This window comes from Ziziphus jujuba, chromosome 8 (genome assembly GCF_031755915.1).
Source record: "Ziziphus jujuba cultivar Dongzao chromosome 8, ASM3175591v1".
Classification (NCBI taxonomy): Eukaryota; Viridiplantae; Streptophyta; class Magnoliopsida; order Rosales; family Rhamnaceae; genus Ziziphus; species Ziziphus jujuba.
In genome coordinates, this window is record NC_083386.1 from 30,289,507 (window position 1) to 30,311,456 (window position 21,950).

The following is a 21,950-nucleotide window of genomic DNA, read 5'->3' on the forward strand; positions in this document are numbered from 1 at the left end:
ATTTATTGATGGGAATGAAGAAAAATATATCCATACAGTATGTACAACACTATTTTACTAGACTATTATTTAAAAAAAAAAAAAACAAAAAAATACAATATTTTACCGCATACCATTATATACATTACCATGGATGCTTGGCCGCATTTAAGTACTGATAAAAGAGATTACTAATAGTCACCTATTAATGTCTAAATAGGGTTAAAAATCCACCATATTTATAAAAAAATAAAAATAAAATTAAGCATCCACCATATCATGTCCAATAAACCTAATAATAAAAATTAATAGCTATATGTGGGCATAGGGAGATAACAAATACAAATTGATAGTTATATATACAGAATTATACTAAATTATATTAATTGATTTAATGGTTGCAACATTAAAATCTTTATTTCTAAACTTTATATCATATCAATTGTCATGATTTATATATCAATTAGTAATAAAATATCATGAGTCAAGCGATATATGAATCTGTCAACTATAATCTATTTTAAAAATTGATCTTTTAGATTGATTAAAAATTTAATAAAAAAATCTTGCTGGTAAAACTATTATAATAACGTAATATGAACTTGATCGTGTATGTATATATTCAATATCCAAACAGACATGAATGTGGATCAAATGCACATTTCAGCATCACTACTTTATAACCAGAGTATTAATTCATTTATCAATCTTTTTTATGTAGTTTATTTATTTATTTTTTGTTTTGTTAAAAATTACAATCTATTACAATTACAGGAGATAGATTTTTTTCCCCCAGAACTATATTTTTGGTCGGTTTCATTACTAGGTTAAGCGTATTGATAATATATAATTTGTTTAATTAAAAAGGTTTTTGTCAAAACACAGTACATTAACTAATGCATTTTTTTTTTCTTTTGGCAAATGCATTATGTATTTACTTGTCAATATTACAACTCATTACAATTAAAAGAAAAAGGAAAATTTCACTAAAGTTTGGGTTCGAATCTAAATTTAAAAGTGTATTTTGAGTAGTTCTGATCGATTGGATAAACATACGAAAGGGAGAGTGACCCCCCACCGGGCAAAAACAAAAAAGAAAAGATTTGGTATACGGAATACATATCTCTTTAAATATATAAATAGTTATTAATAGAAATAGAAAATAAAAAAATAATTGATAATTTTTATTTATATGTTTGATAAAAATATTGAATTAAAATTAAAAATTAGGTTTCATAATTTTTTTTTTCAAAAAATTCAAATTTGATAAAACATAATTAAAAATTAAAAATTTAAATTTATTTATATATTTTTAGTATGTAATAATCAATTTAAATTTAAATGTGATAAAAATATTTTAAAATTTATTAAATTTAAAACATATAAATAAAAATTACGAAGTTTTAATAAAAAATTATTATTATTTTAAATGGAGGGACATCTAATTTTATAAAATAATTATTATTAAATTTAAAAATTATTAAATATAAAAAAAATAAAATCTGTAAAATAAAAATTCTATACTTATGTTCATTCTATAAATCATGGTCTCCGAATAATCCGGAAATACAGTGCTCTTCCAATTTTAGCTTCATGAACTGGATCCAGAAAGACCACTCTGATGCTTAGTTTGGGCCCTGTTATGACCCAGACTCTGGAATTGTCAAGGCCTCTGATTTCCTTTCCAGGCTATTGATAATGGGCTTTGTTATCTCACCCCTTTGATTTTGATTTTCTTCAAATCAAATGATAAGAAATGAGAGTCACCCTTGACGGGGAGAACCAAAGGCGGCCGAAGGAGTAGCAGTTTCCCGCCAAAAAAAAGAAAAAAAGCAGAAGCAGAGAACATGAACCCTAATTGCATTGCAGCGTGGTAAGAGGTCAGAGCGAGCATGGAAATGGCGGTCAACTCTGTTTCACCGTCCGAATTTGATTCATCCACTCCTCCTGAGTCCTCTGAAAAGAATCTACAGGTTCTCTCTCTCTCTGTCTGTCTGTCTGTCTCTGTGTGTGTCCTAATCTGAAGGTTTAACTGACCGTGACTGGTGTGGTTGAATTGTATTCATGTAAACAGCCTTTCTTCATTCTTCACAAAGCATCCTCGCGAAGTTCCCACAGGAGGAGGATCCATCTCTCTCCATCAAAATCTGTCATCAAAACCGACGACCTCTTGCTGCGAATGGAAGCTTTTCAATCTGTTTGGTCCGAGATTCACTCCGCCAGCAAGGTATGTTTGCCTTTTGACTTTCTTATTGTGTGTGCGTTTGCTCTCAGATTTTTCACCATCTATTTTTTATTGGCGGTCAGGATGTTCTTAGGGATATCAATACTAGCGCATTCAACGACATATATCATTGGGTTCGCCAGTCCTTCCATGCTATTACATCATATGGAATGCCTGGTTTCGGCCAAGCAACTCGCTCTTTTCCCCTTCTTACTCATGCTACTTCCAAACAACTCTTCACTGGGCTGGTTTTGACCAGTAAGTTCTTCTTCATCTCCACACTTTCAAAACTCAAGTTTCGCCCCCGCTAATCCTTTCGTGATATGTTATTTTACTTCATCCAAGGCGTAATAAACTTTCCAAACGATGAACATTGAGTTTTTACTGGCAGAGAATATGGAGTTTGTTGATGATTTACTGACATTTGAAGAGCTTGGCCTCTGCCTGAAATCTCATGGATGCCACGTGGCTAACCTTTCGTCAACTGACTTTTCGGCCAAGAACGGGATTGGTGGTTGTCTGAGAAGTTTATTGAGACAGTTTTTAATGGTTTCCTTGGACGTAAGTGGCTTTGTCTATACTTTTATCATTGGGTTAAAGTCAGGGCTTCTAATGCTTCTCTTGTTCAGGCAGCAGACATGTCCATCTTAGCATCATGGTACAGAGAACAAGGAAACTACAATTCTCCACTGATTGTAATTGTAGATGATATGGAACGATGTTGTCCGTCTATTTTGTCAGTTTTCATTCTCACTTTGAGGTATCCCAATGAATTTTGCTATTATACCACTATGACTCTCTTCTATTATCACTATATTAGGAGTTGATTTTATGTTTACCTTTTGTTATTTACCTGATTAACATCATTTCTCTTGTGCCTTTCTCTCTCTCTCTCTCTCTCTCTCTCTCTCTCTCTCTCTTTTTGATTTTGGTTGTCTCCCCAATGGTTATCTGATAGCTTGCTGGTGAACTACCCAGTGTTTTGATTTCAAAACTTGGTTATTCATCTGATTTTAATTTGACTATTCTGCTGTGCAACTGATGAATGGTGGTTACAAGTTATTGATTGGAGATATCAATTGCTGTAATTACCTTATTGGGGAAATCCTCATTTTTTGTGAATGGGAAAATGTTCCATATCTTTTGTATGTATGAACTGTTTAAAAATGTTGTCTGAATGTGTTTGGAGCAGTTGTCAACAATGTTTAATTACTTCATAATATTAATATAGTCGGTGTTTCTGCAGCAGTGATACTGAAGTTAAAGTTGGTTTGATGAGCTTGTCAGTGGCCCATGGATCATGTGGTTGTGGATATTTGTAAAATGTCATAAAAAAGTTAGTAATGTTTATTTAGGTTTGAGGTCTGGTCTCCGCTGATGTTAGTGATTTACGAATTTAATTCTAGGACCATTAATAGTTGCCATATGTGAGAGAGAATTTGGCTTAAATTGAAGGATCTTGAGGCTAAATAAGATTTATGGATAAGAGTTTGGTTTAAAACAGTTTCCCTGCTGAATACTTCGCTTTTTAGCATGATGAACTGCAAATGTATTGTGCTGTCTTTCCGGATTGATTCAAACATTCAACCCTTCGGTTTCCACTTGAGTTTGATGACTCATAGTTGTTTCTGGAATTCTCTACCTAATGCTTATAGATCTTCTTATGTGGTACTTTTTTGCTGTATTGGCTTATAAGTTACATTTCTATCTCAATCAGTGAATGGGTTGTCAAGATCCCAATAATTTTAATAATGGGAGTTGCAACAACACTGGATGCCCCAAGAAACATACTTCCTTCAAATGTGCTGCAGCAGTTGTGCCCTTGTAAATTTGTATTGGGTTCACCAGCTGAGAGAATGGATGCAGTTCTTGAGGCTGCACTTTTGAGGCAGTGTTCTATGTTTTGTATTGGCCATAAGGTGGCAGTTTTTCTGAGAAACTACTTCTTAAATCAGGATGGGACAGTAACATCTTTTATCAGAGCGCTGAAGGTTTGTTGTTTATGTTATGCTGATTTTAGAATTATCTTTTTGCTGTGTGATACCTTCTATCTCATGTTTGTCCTGTTAGGATGACTAGACCCAATTGACATTATATTTTGAAAAGTATTTTCCAGATAGCATGTGCTCAACATTTCTACATGGAGCCTTTAAGCTTTATGGCTGGTGCACTTTTTGAAGAAGACAATCAGGTAGCATTGTAGATCACTTCGTTTCCTTCTTTGCTTGTTTTGTATATAAAAATTAAACAACCTTTCCCTTGTGTGTCGAGGTGCCTAGTTGGAGGCTACCTTAATATCCATACTTCTTTTTTGTACCTTACATTCTTTTAAATGAAGATAGTTTATTGGAATGTTAAGTGTGGGGGTCTGCAAGAATAAGGTGTCTTAAAAGAAACTGTTAATAAATTCAATTTGAAAATAGTGGTTCTTCAAGAAATAAAAATAGAATTATTAGATGCAAGGGTGGTAGGCAGTCTATAGAAGGCTAGATTTAGAAGTGGGGTTGCTCCTTTCTATTTATTTTTATTATTATTATTATTATTATTTTGTTTTCCCTTCTTCCTTGGGAGATCAATCAGTGTGATTATTATTTGGGATAAATAGAAATATTCAAGTTTGTGGCAGTCTTTTAGGGTTCTTTTTCTGTTTCAATTAGGATTCAAATTTGTAATTTTTTGTAGTGGTTGTCTAGGATTTATGGTTCTAATTCCTGTAGGGAAAGAGTTTATTTATGGGAGTAGCTGAAGCTCAATTTGCAGTCCTAATTGGTGTGTGTTTTTTTTTTGTTTGTTTGTGTGTGTGTTGGTGGTGGGGTGGGGGATGTGTTGTTGATTTTAATGTAGTTAGATTTGGGCATGAAATATTTTTCAACTCTAGATTGGTGATATTATGATTTTATTATAGAATGTGAATTGCTGGATTTAGCTTTGGTTAATGCTCAGTTTACTTGGTTTAATTTAAGGGAGAATTTGGTGAGTACTAGGATTTATTGATTTTTGTTTTCCAATGGTTGGAATTTCCTTATGGAGAGAGTTCATCAAGAAGGTGTTAGCTCTTGTTTAGACTTTGATTGGATGCTTTTCATGTTAGGTGGGATTCAATGCCTTTTAGATTTGAAAATATATGGCTTTGTCATCCTAAATTTAAAGAGTGAGAAGTGGTGGGGTTCAACCTATTTGAGGGGTTGGGAAGGTTTTAGTTTATGGAGAAATTGAAAAAAGTTAAAAGAAAAAAAAAATTAAAAAGTAGAATAGGGAAAGTTTAGGGGATATAAGATTTGATTAAGGGTTATCTTCCTGCAAAACTTCAAAATTTGGAGAGCAAAGGGGAAGGGGGAGGTATTAGTGTGAATGAGAGGAGGGAAAGAGTGTAACTAAAAAATAATTTGGAGAAGATTATTTTTAAGGAAGCAATTTTTTGAAGACAAAAAGATGAAGTTTACACGGGCTAAAGAAGGTGATGCAAATTCAAAATTGTTTCATAATGTTGAAGCAGTAGAAGGAATAGAAACATAATTAGTAGGCTAGAAAATGTAGAAAGTGTGTCATTAGAAATTTAGGGGGACATTGAGAAAGAAATTTGGGAGGCGATTTTAACGTAGTCAGATTTTGGAATAAAAATTTCACAATTCTAGATTTGGTGATTTTATGATTTATTATAAAATGTGAACTGCGGTATTTAGCTTTGGTCAGTGCTCCATTTACTTGGTCTAAGTTAAGGGAGAATTTGGTGAATACAAGGATTGATAGATTTTTGTTTCAAATGGTTGGAATTTATTTTGAGGGAGTTCATCAAAAAGAAGGTTTCAAATTCTTGTTTAGATCGTTGTTATCATTTTGGATACTTCTCATACTAGATATGATCCAAGCCTTTGAGATTTAAAAATATGCGGCTTAGTCATCCTTAGAGAAGAGTAAGAAGTAGTGGGCTTCAATCTACTTGAGGGGTTGGAAAGGTTTTAAGTTTATGGAGAAATTCAAAGAAGTCTTAGGGAAACATTAAAAGTTGGAATAGGGAAAGTTTTGGGGATTTAAGAATGATCAAGGATGATCTTATTGCTAAACTTCACAATTTGGAGAGGAAAGAGGAAAGGGGAGGTATTAGTGTGAATAGGAGGAGGGAAAAAGTATCATTTAGATATAATTCGGAGGAGATTGCTTTTAAGGAAACAATTTCTCGGAGACAAAAGATGAAGTTTATATGTGTTAAGGAAGGCGATGCAAATTTAAAATTGTTTCATAATGTTGTAAGCAATAGAAGGAATAGAAAACGAGTTTAATGGTGAGTTTTCTTGTTCTACTGAAAGAATTGACAAGTCTTAGTGAAAATAAAATATCTTGGTTGGAGAGGCTTTTCTACTTGAAGTTAAGGAGGCAATTTTTAGCTGTAATAGAGAAAACCACTTAGTTTGGATGGTTATTCTTTGCCTTTTTGTCAAGATTATTGGAACTTTTTGAAATAGAATTTGTTAAAGGTATTCAAAGATTTCATTCAGAATGGTGTTGCGAATTGAAATACTAATTATACTTTTTTGTGTCTAATTCCAAAAAAAGTTGATTCTAGAAGAGTGATGAAATTTAGGCCCATTAGTTTGCTTACTAGTCTTTACAAGGTTATTGCTAAGGTTTTGGCCTATAGATTATGTGAAGTGTTGAGCGATATGACTTAAAGAGTCAAGGTGCTATTAAAACTTCATTTTGGAAACTTCTCATGTCAAATAGGGCTTGAAAAACCTTTTAAATCTGAAAATATGTGGCCTAAACTTAGAGAATAGTGTGAGAAGTGATTGGGTTTGACCTATTTGAGGTCGGGAAGGTTTTAACTTTATGGAGAAATTGAATGAAGTCGAGGAAAATATTAAAAAGTGGAATTGGGAAAGTTTTGGGGATTTAAGATTAAGGATGATCTTGTTAGACTGCAAAATTTGAAAATCAAAGAGGCAAAGGGAGGTATTAGTGTGAATGAGATGGAAAGAGTGTAGCGAAGAAATAATACGGACGAGATCATTCTTTAAGGAAGCAATTTCTTGGAGACAAAATATGAAGTTTAGATGGGTTAAGGAAGGTAATGCAAATTCAAAATTGTTTCATAATGTCATTTTATTCTTCAGGATTTTTGTGCAAATCTTATTTCCATTTTATCATTCGCAGTGGTGAATATTTGAATTTTGAGCGTTTGAATTTTATTTGGAAATGTTCCTTACAGAGTGAGTCTCTGCTTGCCTGGTTTTTCATAGAAAGTTAGATACTTATAAAGTGCTTTAGAGGAAAAATCCATGTTGGACTATATCCCCATCCGGGTGCCTTTTGTGTAAAGAGGAAGGAGAAACTCTAGACCATTTATTTCTTCATTGTAAAGTTAATTAAAGTTTGTGTTCTTTGTTACAAGAAGCTGGGGTTTTTTTGGGCGTTTCCAAAATATTGTGGGTCCTTAATTGCGGCAAACCAATTGGTTTTGGTACTAATAATTTGGCCTAGGGATGTGGAAATCTGCTGTTTTATGTATGCTGTGGGTAATTTGAACTGAAAGAAACAGAAGAATCTTTGAAGACAAAAGGATGAGCAGTAAAGATTTTTTTGAGAAAGCTAAATATGTAGCATCTTTGTGACCCTACAGATAAAGCTTTTAAAAATTTTGCTTTTTCTTTGATTGTTCTAAATTGGAAAGATCCATGGGTGGTTGATGTGTTCATAGGTTTTATTATTGTCTTAGTTTTACCCTTTTTATTTTTTATTTTTGCGGTTTGAGGATTTCTCATCCTCTCCTTATTTATATTGACTTCCTATCAATAAAAGGTTGTTTCTTATAAAAATAAAATAAAATGATAGACTCATTAACTTGGACGACCATTTGCCCCTCCTGTCATCATGTTGTCCCTAATTCTGAAGAATGTATGGCATCTTTTTTTTTCTTTTGAGTGTATTTGGCTGTTGAAGGGGTTTCAGGGTGAGAGAAATGTTTTATTGGAAGGGATGCTCAAGTATGCTTCTGAGCTTTCATCACCTGATAGGTATTCCTAAAACTTAACAAACTTGTGGTTTTCTCCCTTTCTCTCTCTCCCTGGAGATGAAATAAGCATCATAATGAAGAATTTGATATACTGACTTTTGTTGGAAATCTGTTTCTAGTGATACAAGGGCTGAACAGATTGATACTACTTTGACTTGTCGGTTAAGAGAGTTGAAAAGATTGCAAAAATGCTGGAGCAGTATTGTCCTGGTGAGATTTCTGATTCCTTGTTCTCATGCTAACATGAATGATGAAACTTTGACTTAGTGATATCCATTATCTAAGCTTTGGAGTTTATGATTTACTTTTTTCATGGGCGATTAGGTGTGGAAAACATTAATATTGTAGGATTCATGATGCAAGAAAGAATCACAAAGTTCATCCTTTACAAATTTGTTTTAAGCTTCATCATCTTTCAGTTGATTACACCTTGCTATTGTGCTGCTCTGGGTGGTGATAGTCATGTTCTTAGGCAGAAGTTCAAACCAAATATTTCATGTTATGGAACTTGTAGTTCTATTTCTTGGATCTTGATACTTGAAAAGTGTGTTGCAGTGCCTTTATGAAGCTGGAAAACATAAAATCCGACTGCTGGACATATTTTGTGAGGCACTTGATCCAGAGGCTTACAATTCGGTGGCTTCTGATAATCACACTGGATTAGGCAAAGGTTTTGGAATATCCACTCCAAGTGATCCCTCTATGCGTCAGCAATGCTTTACCATGCGAAAGGGTGGTTTTATTTGTCAAGCAATTCAAAAAGTGAGGTAGGTAATGAGTACTTAGGGTTGCAAATGAAAACTAATATAACAGGTCTTCAATATCACTGTCTTGTTGGTACCAGTTAAAAATTTTCCAACAGAAATGTAACTATAAAATTATACAATCCTCACTCCTCCAGATGTTGACATGGTTCGTTGTGTAAATTTATAGAAATTCAGTTTTATTCTGAAGTTCAGCGTTTCTGCTACATGAAATCCTGTTTAGGTGGGTATCATGCTGATAATTTCTGGTACTAATACCGTGTTTCTCTATTGGTTTTCATGATTATGCTGGAACTTTTGTTTCTTCTAAGGGAATAGGGGTTTGGGGAAATATTTTTACCAGCAAGTTGTTGTTGTTCTAAAAGCTCTGGTTTGTCAATCAAATTATTCATGTTCACTTGATCGGATTCTACTTAAAATTTGGTTAAGCACACTTTTAGCCTCTAAGCGAATTTGTTTCATTGAATAGAACTTTAACCTTTGAACTTAATCAGACTACTTCCAGAAGCATCGCTGTCTCAGTTGCTTAAGAGTTGGGAAAATCTCACTGTGGATATTTATGAGGTACGCAAAGTGCTAAAAAAGTTATGCAAAGGTTCAGGGGATAACTTGGAATGTCAATGATGTGCCATCTGCATACCTATGATTATTTGTGGATGTACCCATGCATTGTCCTACAATTTGCTTGTTATGTTGAATTCTTATCTTTTTGATCTGTGAAACATTGAACTACTGTCAAAAAGGTTTGTCAATTTAATGGGAGTTTTGATTTGCATCCCATTTTGTCTTTTCTCTTAACTCACTTTCATTGACACTCTTGAAATGTTATGTCAATCTACTTTTATCAGCATTTAAATATGAAAGGGTTCTGAATGGAATTTAATTTCTACCCTGCACTTCTTGTATTAAAGGACTCAAGGCTTCCATGTTTGTACGCTATGTGCTCCAAGAAATCTGCATTTTTGTTGTTTTAAGGCCCTTGGTCCCCATTTCTCACCAAAGAAAAAAAAGCAGCCAAGATTTGGACCTTAGTTGTTCTACTTCTAACCTTATCAATCTTATTTTTTTCCATTTAGCAAGTTTATAAGTTTTAAGCAGGGATGATTGTAAACTATTAACTTTATATGAGATTAATTTAATGGTAAATTTGCTTGCTAAAATAGATCCATGACAAAGTGAAGGAGCTGCAGTCGATGGTGAAACTTGAGGAGGGAAGGATTTCGAAAGAAGATTTGACAGACATATGCATGTAACGTCGTATTTCATATTTTTTTGTTCTATCATATTTCATGTTATTGCTTCTTTTCCATTAGGATAAATAGGACTATATGTCATTCTCTATCACTTGCTTTTCTAGCTCTATTATTTCCTTTAAATTCATCCATCTGTAAAAAAGAATGCTACCGAAAACTTTTTAAAAAACTATAAAGACATTTGAGGCCTATTTTCCCTAAGGTGGCACATAAACTTGTTGCCTATGAGCAATAAACTGCCAGCACATCAATGACATCCAACTTACCCATACCCTCAGAGTTATGATTGATTATCACCATGACCTCAAAATTACGTATAAAATAGAAACAGAAGAATGTGAATAATGGGATATTTTTATTATGCTTCTGTACATTAGGTTTTATAACCTTTTCTAGGATACATAATAGGTAATAAATCCTCTTAATTCTAAATATAAATAAAATAAAATAAAACTGATTCCTAAATATCTGTACAGCTCATAACTACCTAAAATAAATAAATAAATAAACACATAATCAAACACATATGTACAGAATCTTCCAACACTCCCCCTCAAGCTGGCATGAATATATCACTCATGGCAAGCTTGCTAACTAAGTTCTCATACTGCCCTCTAGGAAGTCCTTTGGTAAGAACATCTGCTACTTGGCTCATGGTGGGTATGTAAGACATACATATCACATCGCTGTCTATCTTCTCCTTGATGAAATGTTTATCCACTTCTACATGTTTTGTTCTATCGTGTAGAACTGGATTATGAGCTATGGAAATAGCTGCCTTGTTATCACAATAGACTTTAATAGGTGCTGGTGTAGAAATCTTCAACTCTTCTAGGAGTCTTTTGATCCATAACACTTCACAAAAGGTATGTGCAACAGAGCGGAATTCTGCCTCTGCACTACTCCTTGCTACAACATTCTGTTTTTTGCTTCTCCAAGTGACCAAATTCCCTCCTATCAAAGTGCAGTAACCTGAGGTAGATCTTCTATCATTTATATCACCTGCCCAATCTGCATCTGTGTAGGCTTCAACTTGAAGATGACCCCTATTTTTGAACAAAAGTCCTTTTCCCGGAGTTCCTTTTAGATATCTCAAAATCCTGAACACAGCTTCAAAATGAGTAGATCCAGGTGAATGCATAAATTGGCTTACTACACTTACTGCAAAAGCTATATCAGGTCTTGTGTGCGATAGATAGATTAGCCTTCCCACTAATCTTTGATAGCGTTCTCGATCAACCACCTCAGTTGTTGTTGCTGCTTTTAGCTTCACATTTGGGTCTATTGGAGTTTCTGTAGCTTTACAACCTGTCATCCCTGTTTCTTTGAGCAAATCAAGAATGTATTTTCGTTGGTTGATGAAAATTCCCTCCTTGGACCTTGCAAACTCCATCCCTAGAAAATACCTAAGCTTTCCGAGGTCTTTAATGTCAAATTCAACCTCAAGCTTATTCTTCAGCTTGTTAATCTCGAACAGATCATTTCCAGTAATTATAATATCATCTACATACACTATCAAAACCGCTATCTTACCCTCGGTGGAGTGCTTGAAAAATAAAGTATGATCAGCTTGGCTTTGTGAGAATCCGTGCCTCTTTACTACATTCCCAAATCGTTCAAACCATGCTCTTGGTGATTGTTTCAACCCATATAAGGATTTTTTTAAACTGCAAACTTTGCCTCTTCCAAGACTTTCTTCAAATCCGGGTGGTAGGTCCATATATATTTCTTCCTTTAGGTCTCCATTCAAGAAAGCATTTTTGATATCGAACTGACGAAGTGGCCAATTGAAATTTACTGCAAGAGAAAGAAGTATTCTGATGGAGTTAATTTTAGCAACAGGAGCAAAAGTTTCTTGGTAGTCTATACCATGAGTTTGGGTAAATCCTTTTGCTACGAGTCTTGCTTTGTATCTTTCCACACTTCCATCAGCTTTGCACTTCACTGTAAACACCCATTTGCAACCAATTGTCTTCTTATCATGAGGTAGATCAGTAATACTCCACGTATTATTTTTTTCGAGAGCATTCATCTCTTCCATGACAGCTAACCTCCACTTCGAATCATCTAATGCTTCCTGAACAGTTCTTGGCACATACAGATTAGAAATCCTAGACACAAATGCTTTATGAGTATGTGATAATCTTTCATATGACAAGTATTTTGCAATAGGATGTTTTGTGCAAGCTCGGGTACTTTTTCTTAATGCAATTGGGAGATCAAGATCTGAGGATGATGGATTAGGCAAATTATGAGAAACAGATGGAATATGAGTAGACGAAGGCTTACTTTGAGTTATAGGACCTTCACTCGGCAAATTGGATTGGACTTCTGCTGGAGGAACAACTGGAACTGTAGTACCTTTATGAAACCTCTTCCTGGTATAAAACTGAAGTTCAGGATGAGAATTGTTATCTGTTTGTAGTACTTCTCCCCCTGTTTTTGATAATGTAATATCTGGCAAATTTAGATTAAGGGTACTATCACTCGGTTCCATTCTTTCAACAACTGTTTCCGGTATTTGCTTATCAGATTTATGAGTATGTGATAATCTTTCATATGACAAGTATTTTGCAATAGGATGTTTTGTGCAAGCTCGGGTACTTTTTCTTAATGCAATTGGGAGATCAAGATCTGAGGATGATGGATTAGGCAAATTATGAGAAACAGATGGAATATGAGTAGACGAAGGCTTACTTTGAGTTATAGGACCTTCACTCGGCAAATTGGATTGGACTTCTGCTGGAGGAACAACTGGAACAGTAGTACCTTTATGAAACCTCTTCCTGGTATAAAACTGAAGTTCAGGATGAGAATTGTTATCTGTTTGTAGTACTTCTCCCCCTGTTTTTGATAATGTAATATCTGGCAAATTTAGATTAAGGGTACTATCACTCGGTTCCATTCTTTCAACAACTGTTTCCGGTATTTGCTTATCAGAAATAATTAAAGGTATATATTTTTCTGGAATAGGTAAAGTTTCCCAAAAATTATCTTCCTTTGTTATGTTCTCCCCCTGAAGAGAATTTTTTTGAAAGAAAGGTTGGTCCTCAACAAAGTGTACATCCATACTCTCAAAAAACTTTTGTGTAACTGGATTAAAGCATTTGTATCCTTTTTTGTTAGACGCATAACCAAGGAAAACACATTTTTCAGCTTTAGGATCTAGTTTAGAGCGAAAAACATTTGGTATATACACATAACAAACGCAACCAAACACTTTTAAAGGAAGATCTACAGTTATCCGAGATGTGGGAAAAAAAGTTTTCAGAATCTGTAAAGGTGTTTCATATTTTAGAACTTTAGATGGCATTCTATTTATTAGATAACAAGCAGTTAGGATTGCATTTCCCCATAGATATTTAGGTACATTCATAGAAAACATGATGGCTCTAGCTACCTCAAGAAGATGTCTATTTTTTCTTTCAGCAATTCCATTCTGTTGTGGTGTATCACGACAAGTTGATTGATGAATAATACCTTTTTGGGTCAGAAATGCTCCTAAATATTTATTAAAGTATTCAGTCCCATTATCTGATCTTAAAATACCAATCTTGGTTTGAAATTGATTTTCAATCATTAGGAAAAATTCTTTAAATCTTTGTTCAACCTCTGATTTTTTTTCCAACAAGTAAACCCAACACACCCTTGTATGGTCATCAATAAAAGTTACAAACCATTTTTTGCCAGAAAGTGTAGTAACCTTAGAAGGACCCCAAACATCACTATGAAACAAATAAAATGGTTTTGAAGCAAGATAAGATTTTATTGGAAATGAAACTCGATGATCTTTAGCCAAATGACAAAACTCACAATGAAGTTTCGAACAATCAATTCCTTTAAATAATTTAGGAAATAAATATTTAAGATATGGAAAACTAGGATGTCCTAATCTTTTATGCCATAATATAACTTGATCATAGACAGGGTTTGAACTAGTACTACTTAGGCCATGAACTTTTTTATTACCAGTAGCGGTTTCATCAAAGTAGTAGAGCCCATTTATCTCTCTAGCAGTTCCAATCATCTTCCCCGAGTTCTGGTCCTGAAAAATACAAATGGAAGGAAAGAAGAGAATGGAGCAATTAGTATCTTTAGATAGTTTGTTGACAGAAAGAAGATTGCAGGCAAGTTTTGGAACATGTAAAACAGATTTTAGAGTAATTTTTTCAGAAATTTTAATGTTTCCCTTTCCTGCAATAGATGACAAACTACCATCAGCTATTCTCACTTTTTCAATACCAGAACAAGGATAATAGGAACTGAACAGGTTAGAGTAACTTGTCATATGATCAGAGGCCCCTGAATCTATGATCCAAGGATATGATTTTCCTAGAACTGAAAGTGCCAAAGAATTGCTACCTGTTTGTGCCATAGACCCGACAGGAGTATTAGGTGACGAATAAGATTTTAGAAGTTTAAGAAGATGATCTAGTTGTTTTTTACTGAATGGAGATGATTCTGCCTCGTTTGCTAAGGGTAAACGCTGTTCACCAGATTTGCTCATCCTTCCGATGGGTGGTCTACCGTGCAACTTGTAGCAATTCTCTCGAGTATGGCGAGGTTTCCCACAGTAATCACAGCGTAGGTTATACTTGTCTCCAACCCGCTGATTTTGGAATGACTTTCGACTGGCTTGGGCTTCGGATATAATTAGGGCTGATCCTTCCACAGGTCCGGTTGTACTTGCAGTCTTCTTCACGAGCATCACTTGTCTCCGGCTCTCTTCTCTACGTACTTCTGCAAATACCTCACCAATTGGGGGCAAAGGATTCCTTCCAATAATCCGGCCACGAACCTCATCAAATTCAACATTTAAACCTGCAAGAAACTTGAAGACTCGGCCAACATTCACCATCTTCTTGTAGTAATTGCAGTCATCGGGTGACTTCCACTCATAATCGTTGAATAAATCCAGGTCCTGCCAAATTCTCTTAAGGGAATTAAAATATTTAGTTACAGAGTCCTCACCTTGGCGAATATCTCCAAGTTGTAGAGTTAATTCGTAAACTTGGGATTGATTCTCTAAATCTGAGTACATCTGTGAGATACTATCCCATAATTCCTTGGCTGTAGAATAGCAAAGATAATTTGCCCCTATCTCTTCAGCCATAGAATTAACCAACCATGTCATTACCATGGAATTTTCAACATCCCAAATAGCATAGGCTGGATCATTCACATCGGGCTTCTTTGTGTCTCCTGTGATATAGCCAATTTTCCCTCTTCCTCTGATATACATGCGAACAGATTGTGACCACCGGAGAAAATTGTCACCATTTAGTCGGATTGTAGTGATCTGAAAAGGGTGACTTTCAGGTAAATTCCGGGCAATCTGAGGCTCAGATTGAGAAGACTGGGGCTGAAAATTGGATGTGATTTCGGACATTTTTAGTGCAGAAACGCAGACAGTACTGTTTACGCGAGGATACTGTTCACGCGGGTTACTGTTCACGTAGGTACTGTTTACGCCGCCGCACTTTTTCACAGAGAGATTTAACCTGCTCTGATACCATATAAAATAGAAACAGAAGAATGTGAATAATGGGATATTTTTATTATGCTTCTGTACATTAGGTTTTATAACCTTTTCTAGGATACATAATAGGTAATAAATCCTTTTAATTCTAAATATAAATAAAATAAAATAAAACTGATTCCTAAATATCTGTACAGCTCATAACTACCTAAAATAAATAAATAAATAAACACATAATCAAACACATATGTACAGAATCTTCCAACATTACGCATTGACTAATAACTGCTCTCACGATCCCTTTTTGAAGGAAAGTAAAGGTGGTCGTGGAAGAAAGGCTTGTTCTTCCACCGATACTCAGAACTCCTGCCAGAAAGAGTTGAGGTGATCGTAACACAGTATATAAGACTCATGATTCAGGCAATCCAATTGATTAGATTGGATTAAGTCATTACATGCTTACCTACATTTTCCTTATGCTGACTTCAGATTAATCATATCATATTGCTTGTCCCTTTCATTCAAAAAATAATTAAGAACATGTTAAGGCGAATGAGATAATGCACTTACTGGACACATCGAAAGGTTGATTTTTGTAAGGAAAAATATAGATGTGTATATGTATATATTTTCATTTTAATACTTGCAAGTAGACAGGGGAGGTTCAAGGTGTCGTGTTATATTTTGTAGGGTTTATTTGTGATTTACTTTGATTGAGGGGTTTATAAGTTATAACATTTTGCCCTATTATAATATTCTATATGCCACTGAGCTTAAGCTGATAAAAAGTTATTCCACACATCAAGCTTAACTGAAAAATAACAGATAGTAGTTATGATAGAAACTATTTTTAAATTCAATCCATAACATATTTCTCCAGTTTTACAAACCATCAGGATGCAATATTGGTTTCAATTCAATAAATCATATGGAAATTGTTTTTATTCACAACTAAGCACAACATAAATATCCTTTTTCACCAGGTTTTCATTCTCATGTTTGTGACTTTCACAGAATCAACATTAATGCATTCCATCCTCAAATAATGTGCTTATGTATATTTACATGCATATGTGCATTGTATAATGTAGATTGTGTTCAAATGACAGGAGACATGCATCCTGGAGGCGCTTGAATATTGAGTCCTCAAAGAGAATAAATGAAAAAGCTGCTTCTTTAATTGATTGTATGGTTAGGTAAGTATATTAGTGTTGCTTAGTTATATTCTAGTATATTAGTGTTGCTTAGTTATATTCTAGCTTTCAAGCCTACTATTCCATTGTTTTAACCATACTTATTAAAGAGTAGAGGACTGATATTTACAGATGCATAATATATTAATTTTCTGGTTTTATTATAATCTTGCAGATTATTATTTAAAAAAGTTCCCAAATAGATAGTTTCCACTTCAAACTCCTTAAGCCATTGTAGGTACAATATGTTGAATCCATTTTAAGGAATTGGATTTGCCTATGGAAATTTGTTATATTTGTTATAAGACTTGGTTGTGTAGGTGGGAGTTCACTAAGTGTTTAACATTTAAACTTCTAAATAACCATCTTAAAAAAATAAAAATAAAAGTTTTTTATTTTTATTTTTTTATATTTTGTACATTTGTTTTAAACAATTTTGATTTAAATTTGAGAACTTTTTCATATGTCCATCAATTTTTTCATCTGAAAAATAAGAAAAGATTACCTTCTAATTATTGTTAGATATTGAAGACATATAAGACAAAACAAATGTTAGGTCTCACCATGTTTCTTCCATAGCATGAATTTTTGCAATGATGATGTTAATGTTTACACAAGAGTTGCCATTGTACTGTGTGCAAATTTGTTTGTGGTCGAATAATAAATGGGGTTCTATCATAGCTTTATTTCTTCCAACGATGCATTTATTTACATGTAGTTAATGAATTGCTTTTTCTGGTAGTAATTTTTTTGTGGTTGATGCTGTTTCATAACAGGGATTTTCTAAGGCCAATTGAATGCCTTCCTTTTCATGAAATTGGTTGCTTTAGAAATGTTGAAAAACTTCAGTTGGTAAGCACTCCCAAGGATTTCTTACTCTGAACTGTATATTTATAACTTTCTTGTTATGACTACTAGAGCTTGTAAGATGTTGACATACTCATATAGTTGCGTGTCTGAACTGTACCATTGTTTTTACTTTGTCACATTATAGATCATGCTTATTTTAATTTTATCAGTAATCCTGGCAGATTTTAGATGTGGTTTTAATTGCCAATGAAGTTGTGGAGGAGCATAGGGTAAATAAAAAACAGGGATTAGTTTTTTAAAATTGATTTTGAAAAGGCTTCCTTTTCTATCATGAATAATGGAATGTCAAGAGGGAGGTTTGGAGTTTAAAGAGGAATGAGGCAACATGATCCTTTTTCTCCTTTTTGTTTACTCTTGTTGTGGATGTTCTTAGTAGGATTATGGATAAGGCTGTTAGGATAATGTTGTTTGGAGTTTTAAAGTTGGAAGTGAGGCAATTTTAGTGTCTCATTTGCAGTTTGCGGATGATACTTTATTCTTTTTGACAAATTCTTTGGAGAATTTTCAAATTGTGGATGTTATTTTAAAGTTTCTTAGTGTGTGCTCAAGACTTAAGATCAATATGGGAAAGATTACAACTATAGGGATTAAAGTGGATCCAAGTCTAGTACAACATGTAGCTCTGTGATGTGGGAGAGTGGCTTATAAAGTACTTAGATCTTCCTTTAATTAGGAATCCTCTTTTATGGAGTTTTGGAATCCAGTGATCGAGAAGATGTCCAAGAGGCTAGATGGATGGAAAAAAGGCTTTTTATTTTTTATTTTTTTTATCAAGAGAAGGTAGTTTAAACACATAGCAGCTTTGTGGCCTCTACAGATAAAGCTCAAAGATTCCCCTTTTACTTTGATTGTTCTAAATTGGAAAGATGTCATGGGAGGTTGATGTGTTTATAAGTCGTTATTATTGTCTAATGTTACCGTTTTGTTTTCTTATCTCTTTTTGTTCTTTGCAGATTTCTTATCCTCTCCTTTACCTATTATATTGATTTCCTATCAATGAATGTTTGTTTTGTTTAAAAAAAAAATATATATATCGGTAATCCTCATTTGGTTCTGCAGAAGCAACCTAGTTTTGAATATGCTGTAGCTGTTGGTGAAAATTCTGAAACCAAACCTTGTGACAAACTGCTAGGAATTTTTAAGCTTGGCCGTTTCCTTTTGATAGAAGTGTAGAATAAGTAGATTGCTTCATAGGAGTGTATGATTATGGATTAGCTAGGTTTCAAAATCTGTTCCAAGCGGATAAAGACATTTACTCCTCACATGGTGTTAGGACTGAATACCCATAGGGATAAGGTATTGTTTGCACCAGGGAACATAAATTTACACTCTTTGTATGTTTTTCCTTGCAATTATATTTTTGTTCTGTACTATTAAGAGATTGTCTCCCAAATTGATGACTTAGGTGTCCAGCATGTTCAAGGATTTTCTTTTTTTTTTTTTTTTTTTTTTTAATAAACTTATTTGTGTAGAATCGAAGTAACATTGGGGTGTAATATCCTAGAAGTATACTATGTGAATTCAAATTCTTTATTGATCATCTGTGCTCTGAGGGCCCACGAGCTGGTTGTTCGATGCTTTTGGCAAATGAGCGTAAATTATTCTCTTTAGCAAGTTCTTTTGTTAATGCCTACATTTTGTAGATATATGATAAATCTTACATGTTTGAGGTTTAATGTCCTACCACTGCCAGAATTTGTCTAAATCTATTACCAGTTATTGGTGGGGCATAGGAAATAAATTGTGTATTGTTTAACTTCCTGCATCTTAGGCTTTAATTGGAGATCCAAGAAGAAGGGTTCAACTTGATCTTTTGGAATTCCACAAAATCTTGTGGTGTAGTTGCTGCAGCAGGAGTTGCAATATTCCATTACCATCTATGCCAGATACCTCAATTATGTAAGTACATCCTCAGAATACATTTTACTGAACTTGTGAACTTTTAGCAATGTCCTATTCAGGATTGTGTTCACTTTGGTTCAATTTACAACCCTACTTTCAGATGGGTGATTGCTCTTTGCAGAACCTTGGGTTTTGTACTTGTCTACCTGACCTAAACACATAGATCTTAGGGTCTACATTTGGAGATTTTTTCTTAAATCTCCGATCCTGAAACAACTTGCTCATTGGTTCCATATAAATGAGCTTTTCTTGTTGCTTCAGGATCTCTTGCAAAATTCTATCCTCTTAATCTTTTCTTAAGATTCACACAGTACAACCAATGTTGTGAGATCGAGTATTTTATTCAGTAATAATCTCTATTAAATAGAGAAAAATATGCATATCTACAAATGTCACTTGTGAAAACACATTATGAAAGTGAAAAGAGTAAAATCATCCATCATATTAGTTTGGGCAAGTTAGAATCAGTCGGCTTCTTAGCCAATAGGTAGTTGCTTACAGGAGACTTGTATCCATGGGAACATGCTGGTTGTTTATTTCTCGTGTAATTTTGCTAGTCATGTAAGCTGATTTCCGATCTCAACCTTCTATCCTTTACTATCATCATACTGTAGAGGATCTAGATTTAATGCCTTCCATTTTTTGTGGTGGTGTGGCAAAGGTGTTTACTACTTCGATGCTTTATTTAGATATTTTAGTATCATTTCCTTTTCTTGAATTGAGTCAGATGCCAGGATATCTACGACCCATTCTATGCCTATTTTTTATTTGTAACCGACAATTGTAATATTAAGAACGCATTTTTATTAAATAATGTTTTACATATTTATCTCATGTCTTAGGTATACACTAGCCCAGGAGCATGGTGATCTTATCAATCTTCCTGAGTGGTTCCAATCTTTCAAAACAATTATCAGTCACATAAGCACTAAAGGGAAACGCAAGACAAAGCAATCCATGCTGCCAAAGAAAACAAAATATATCAATGAATCTGAAGACAAGAGTGAAGCATCGATTCAGTATCCTTGTGGTGTTTCACTATACACAACACTATTATTTTTAAGTGAATTGATGCTCCTTAATCATAATGAGCATATATAAAGCTTTCACTGCCTGATATTGATTTGATATTCAGACTAAGTCAAGCTTAAGCTGAAGAATACACTTGTCAGGAACAAAGAGCTGCTATATTTCTGCTTATGTTTGGGCCTTGTTTGTAGATATAGTCTGATGATTATTGAACTGAACACCTGTGATTTCCTAAATATCAGTGTCCTTTGTGAAGAGAAAAGAAGAAAACTCTTGCAAATTGTAAGGATTTTAGATAGATCCGCTTGGGGACTAAGTTGAACGTCTAGGTGTAGAGAGATGCATAATTCCTGTCTGCATGCTAGTACTATGATCTGGGATGGGATATTAGGATTAATGACTATGGACGAAGAAGATCCTTAACCTTTATTCTTTTTAACAGAGCACGGTTTTGCAGGGCAGTTACAGAGCTGCAGATTACAGGGCTCATACGGATGCCCACCAAAAGACGTCCTGATTGTGTCCAGAGAGTGGCCTTTGGGCTGTAAGCCTTTTTTCCACCATTTCTATTTTCTGCTTTGCCTTATATTAATGTACATTTTTTGTCTTTGTAATTAATACTTGACACCTTTTAAGTTTAACGAATTAATATCATAAGCACACAGACAGCACTAGTAATAACTAATCAAAAATGTCATATGGAAAAATGGGTTAATAAACTAAGTTTTACAATCTCGTTAACAATAATTATCCTATATCATTATTTATCTAAACTTTTTTTTACTGTATAACTTTTGGAATATTTATTCTTTGAATGGAGAATGTTTTGGTTTTCCTTTTCCTTGTTATTGCTTTAATATATTATATACGCGGTTGTTAATTTGGTCAAGAGATAGTTGCATGACAATAGAGGTAATTAATCATTTTTTTTTTGTACTACTGGCCACGTGCGTTGTACGTGGACCAAGATTTAATATGGTTAAATATATACCTTTCTTTTTTATTATTCGGAATGTATTTATTTTTAAATCTAATTAAATAGCAAGTATATATTATTAAGTATGTTTAAAATTTTATTGAATGATTATGGAATATTTTTAGAACAATTTCATACAAAAAGGTTATGCGTATAAATTTGTTATTTTTGGAAAATAAATGCAATTACTCTAGAAAGAGAGAGACGTGTATTGTCATATGAAATGTTAATTAAAAAATATAATATATGTAATTTTAGTGTAATTGTCATA

At 33.9% G+C, this 21,950-nt stretch overlaps 1 protein-coding gene across 4 annotated transcripts; it reads left to right on the forward strand.

The window, feature by feature from the left end:
- Positions 1 to 1,613: 1,613 nt before the first annotated feature.
- Positions 1,614 to 21,538, forward strand: LOC107414725 (origin of replication complex subunit 3). 4 transcript variants are annotated; one of them, XM_016022893.4, is made up of 17 exons: positions 1,628 to 1,952; positions 2,054 to 2,206; positions 2,287 to 2,461; positions 2,595 to 2,764; positions 2,833 to 2,963; positions 3,921 to 4,194; positions 4,320 to 4,394; positions 8,141 to 8,214; positions 8,333 to 8,423; positions 8,769 to 8,980; positions 9,472 to 9,541; positions 10,141 to 10,226; positions 16,801 to 16,905; positions 17,679 to 17,754; positions 19,544 to 19,671; positions 20,517 to 20,693; positions 21,146 to 21,538. In XM_016022893.4, exons 1-17 carry the CDS (start codon positions 1,872 to 1,874, stop codon positions 21,249 to 21,251), a joined length of 2,184 nt encoding a protein of 727 aa, XP_015878379.3. In that variant the 5' UTR covers positions 1,628 to 1,871; the 3' UTR covers positions 21,252 to 21,538. The 4 variants fall into 4 exon arrangements, with proteins under 4 accessions (XP_024927931.3, XP_015878379.3, XP_015878382.3 ...); XM_016022896.4 differs by having other exon boundaries at positions 1,630 to 1,952; positions 16,819 to 16,905; XM_016022894.4 differs by having other exon boundaries at positions 1,630 to 1,952; positions 8,150 to 8,214.
- The last annotated feature ends 412 nt before the right edge of the window (positions 21,539 to 21,950 follow it).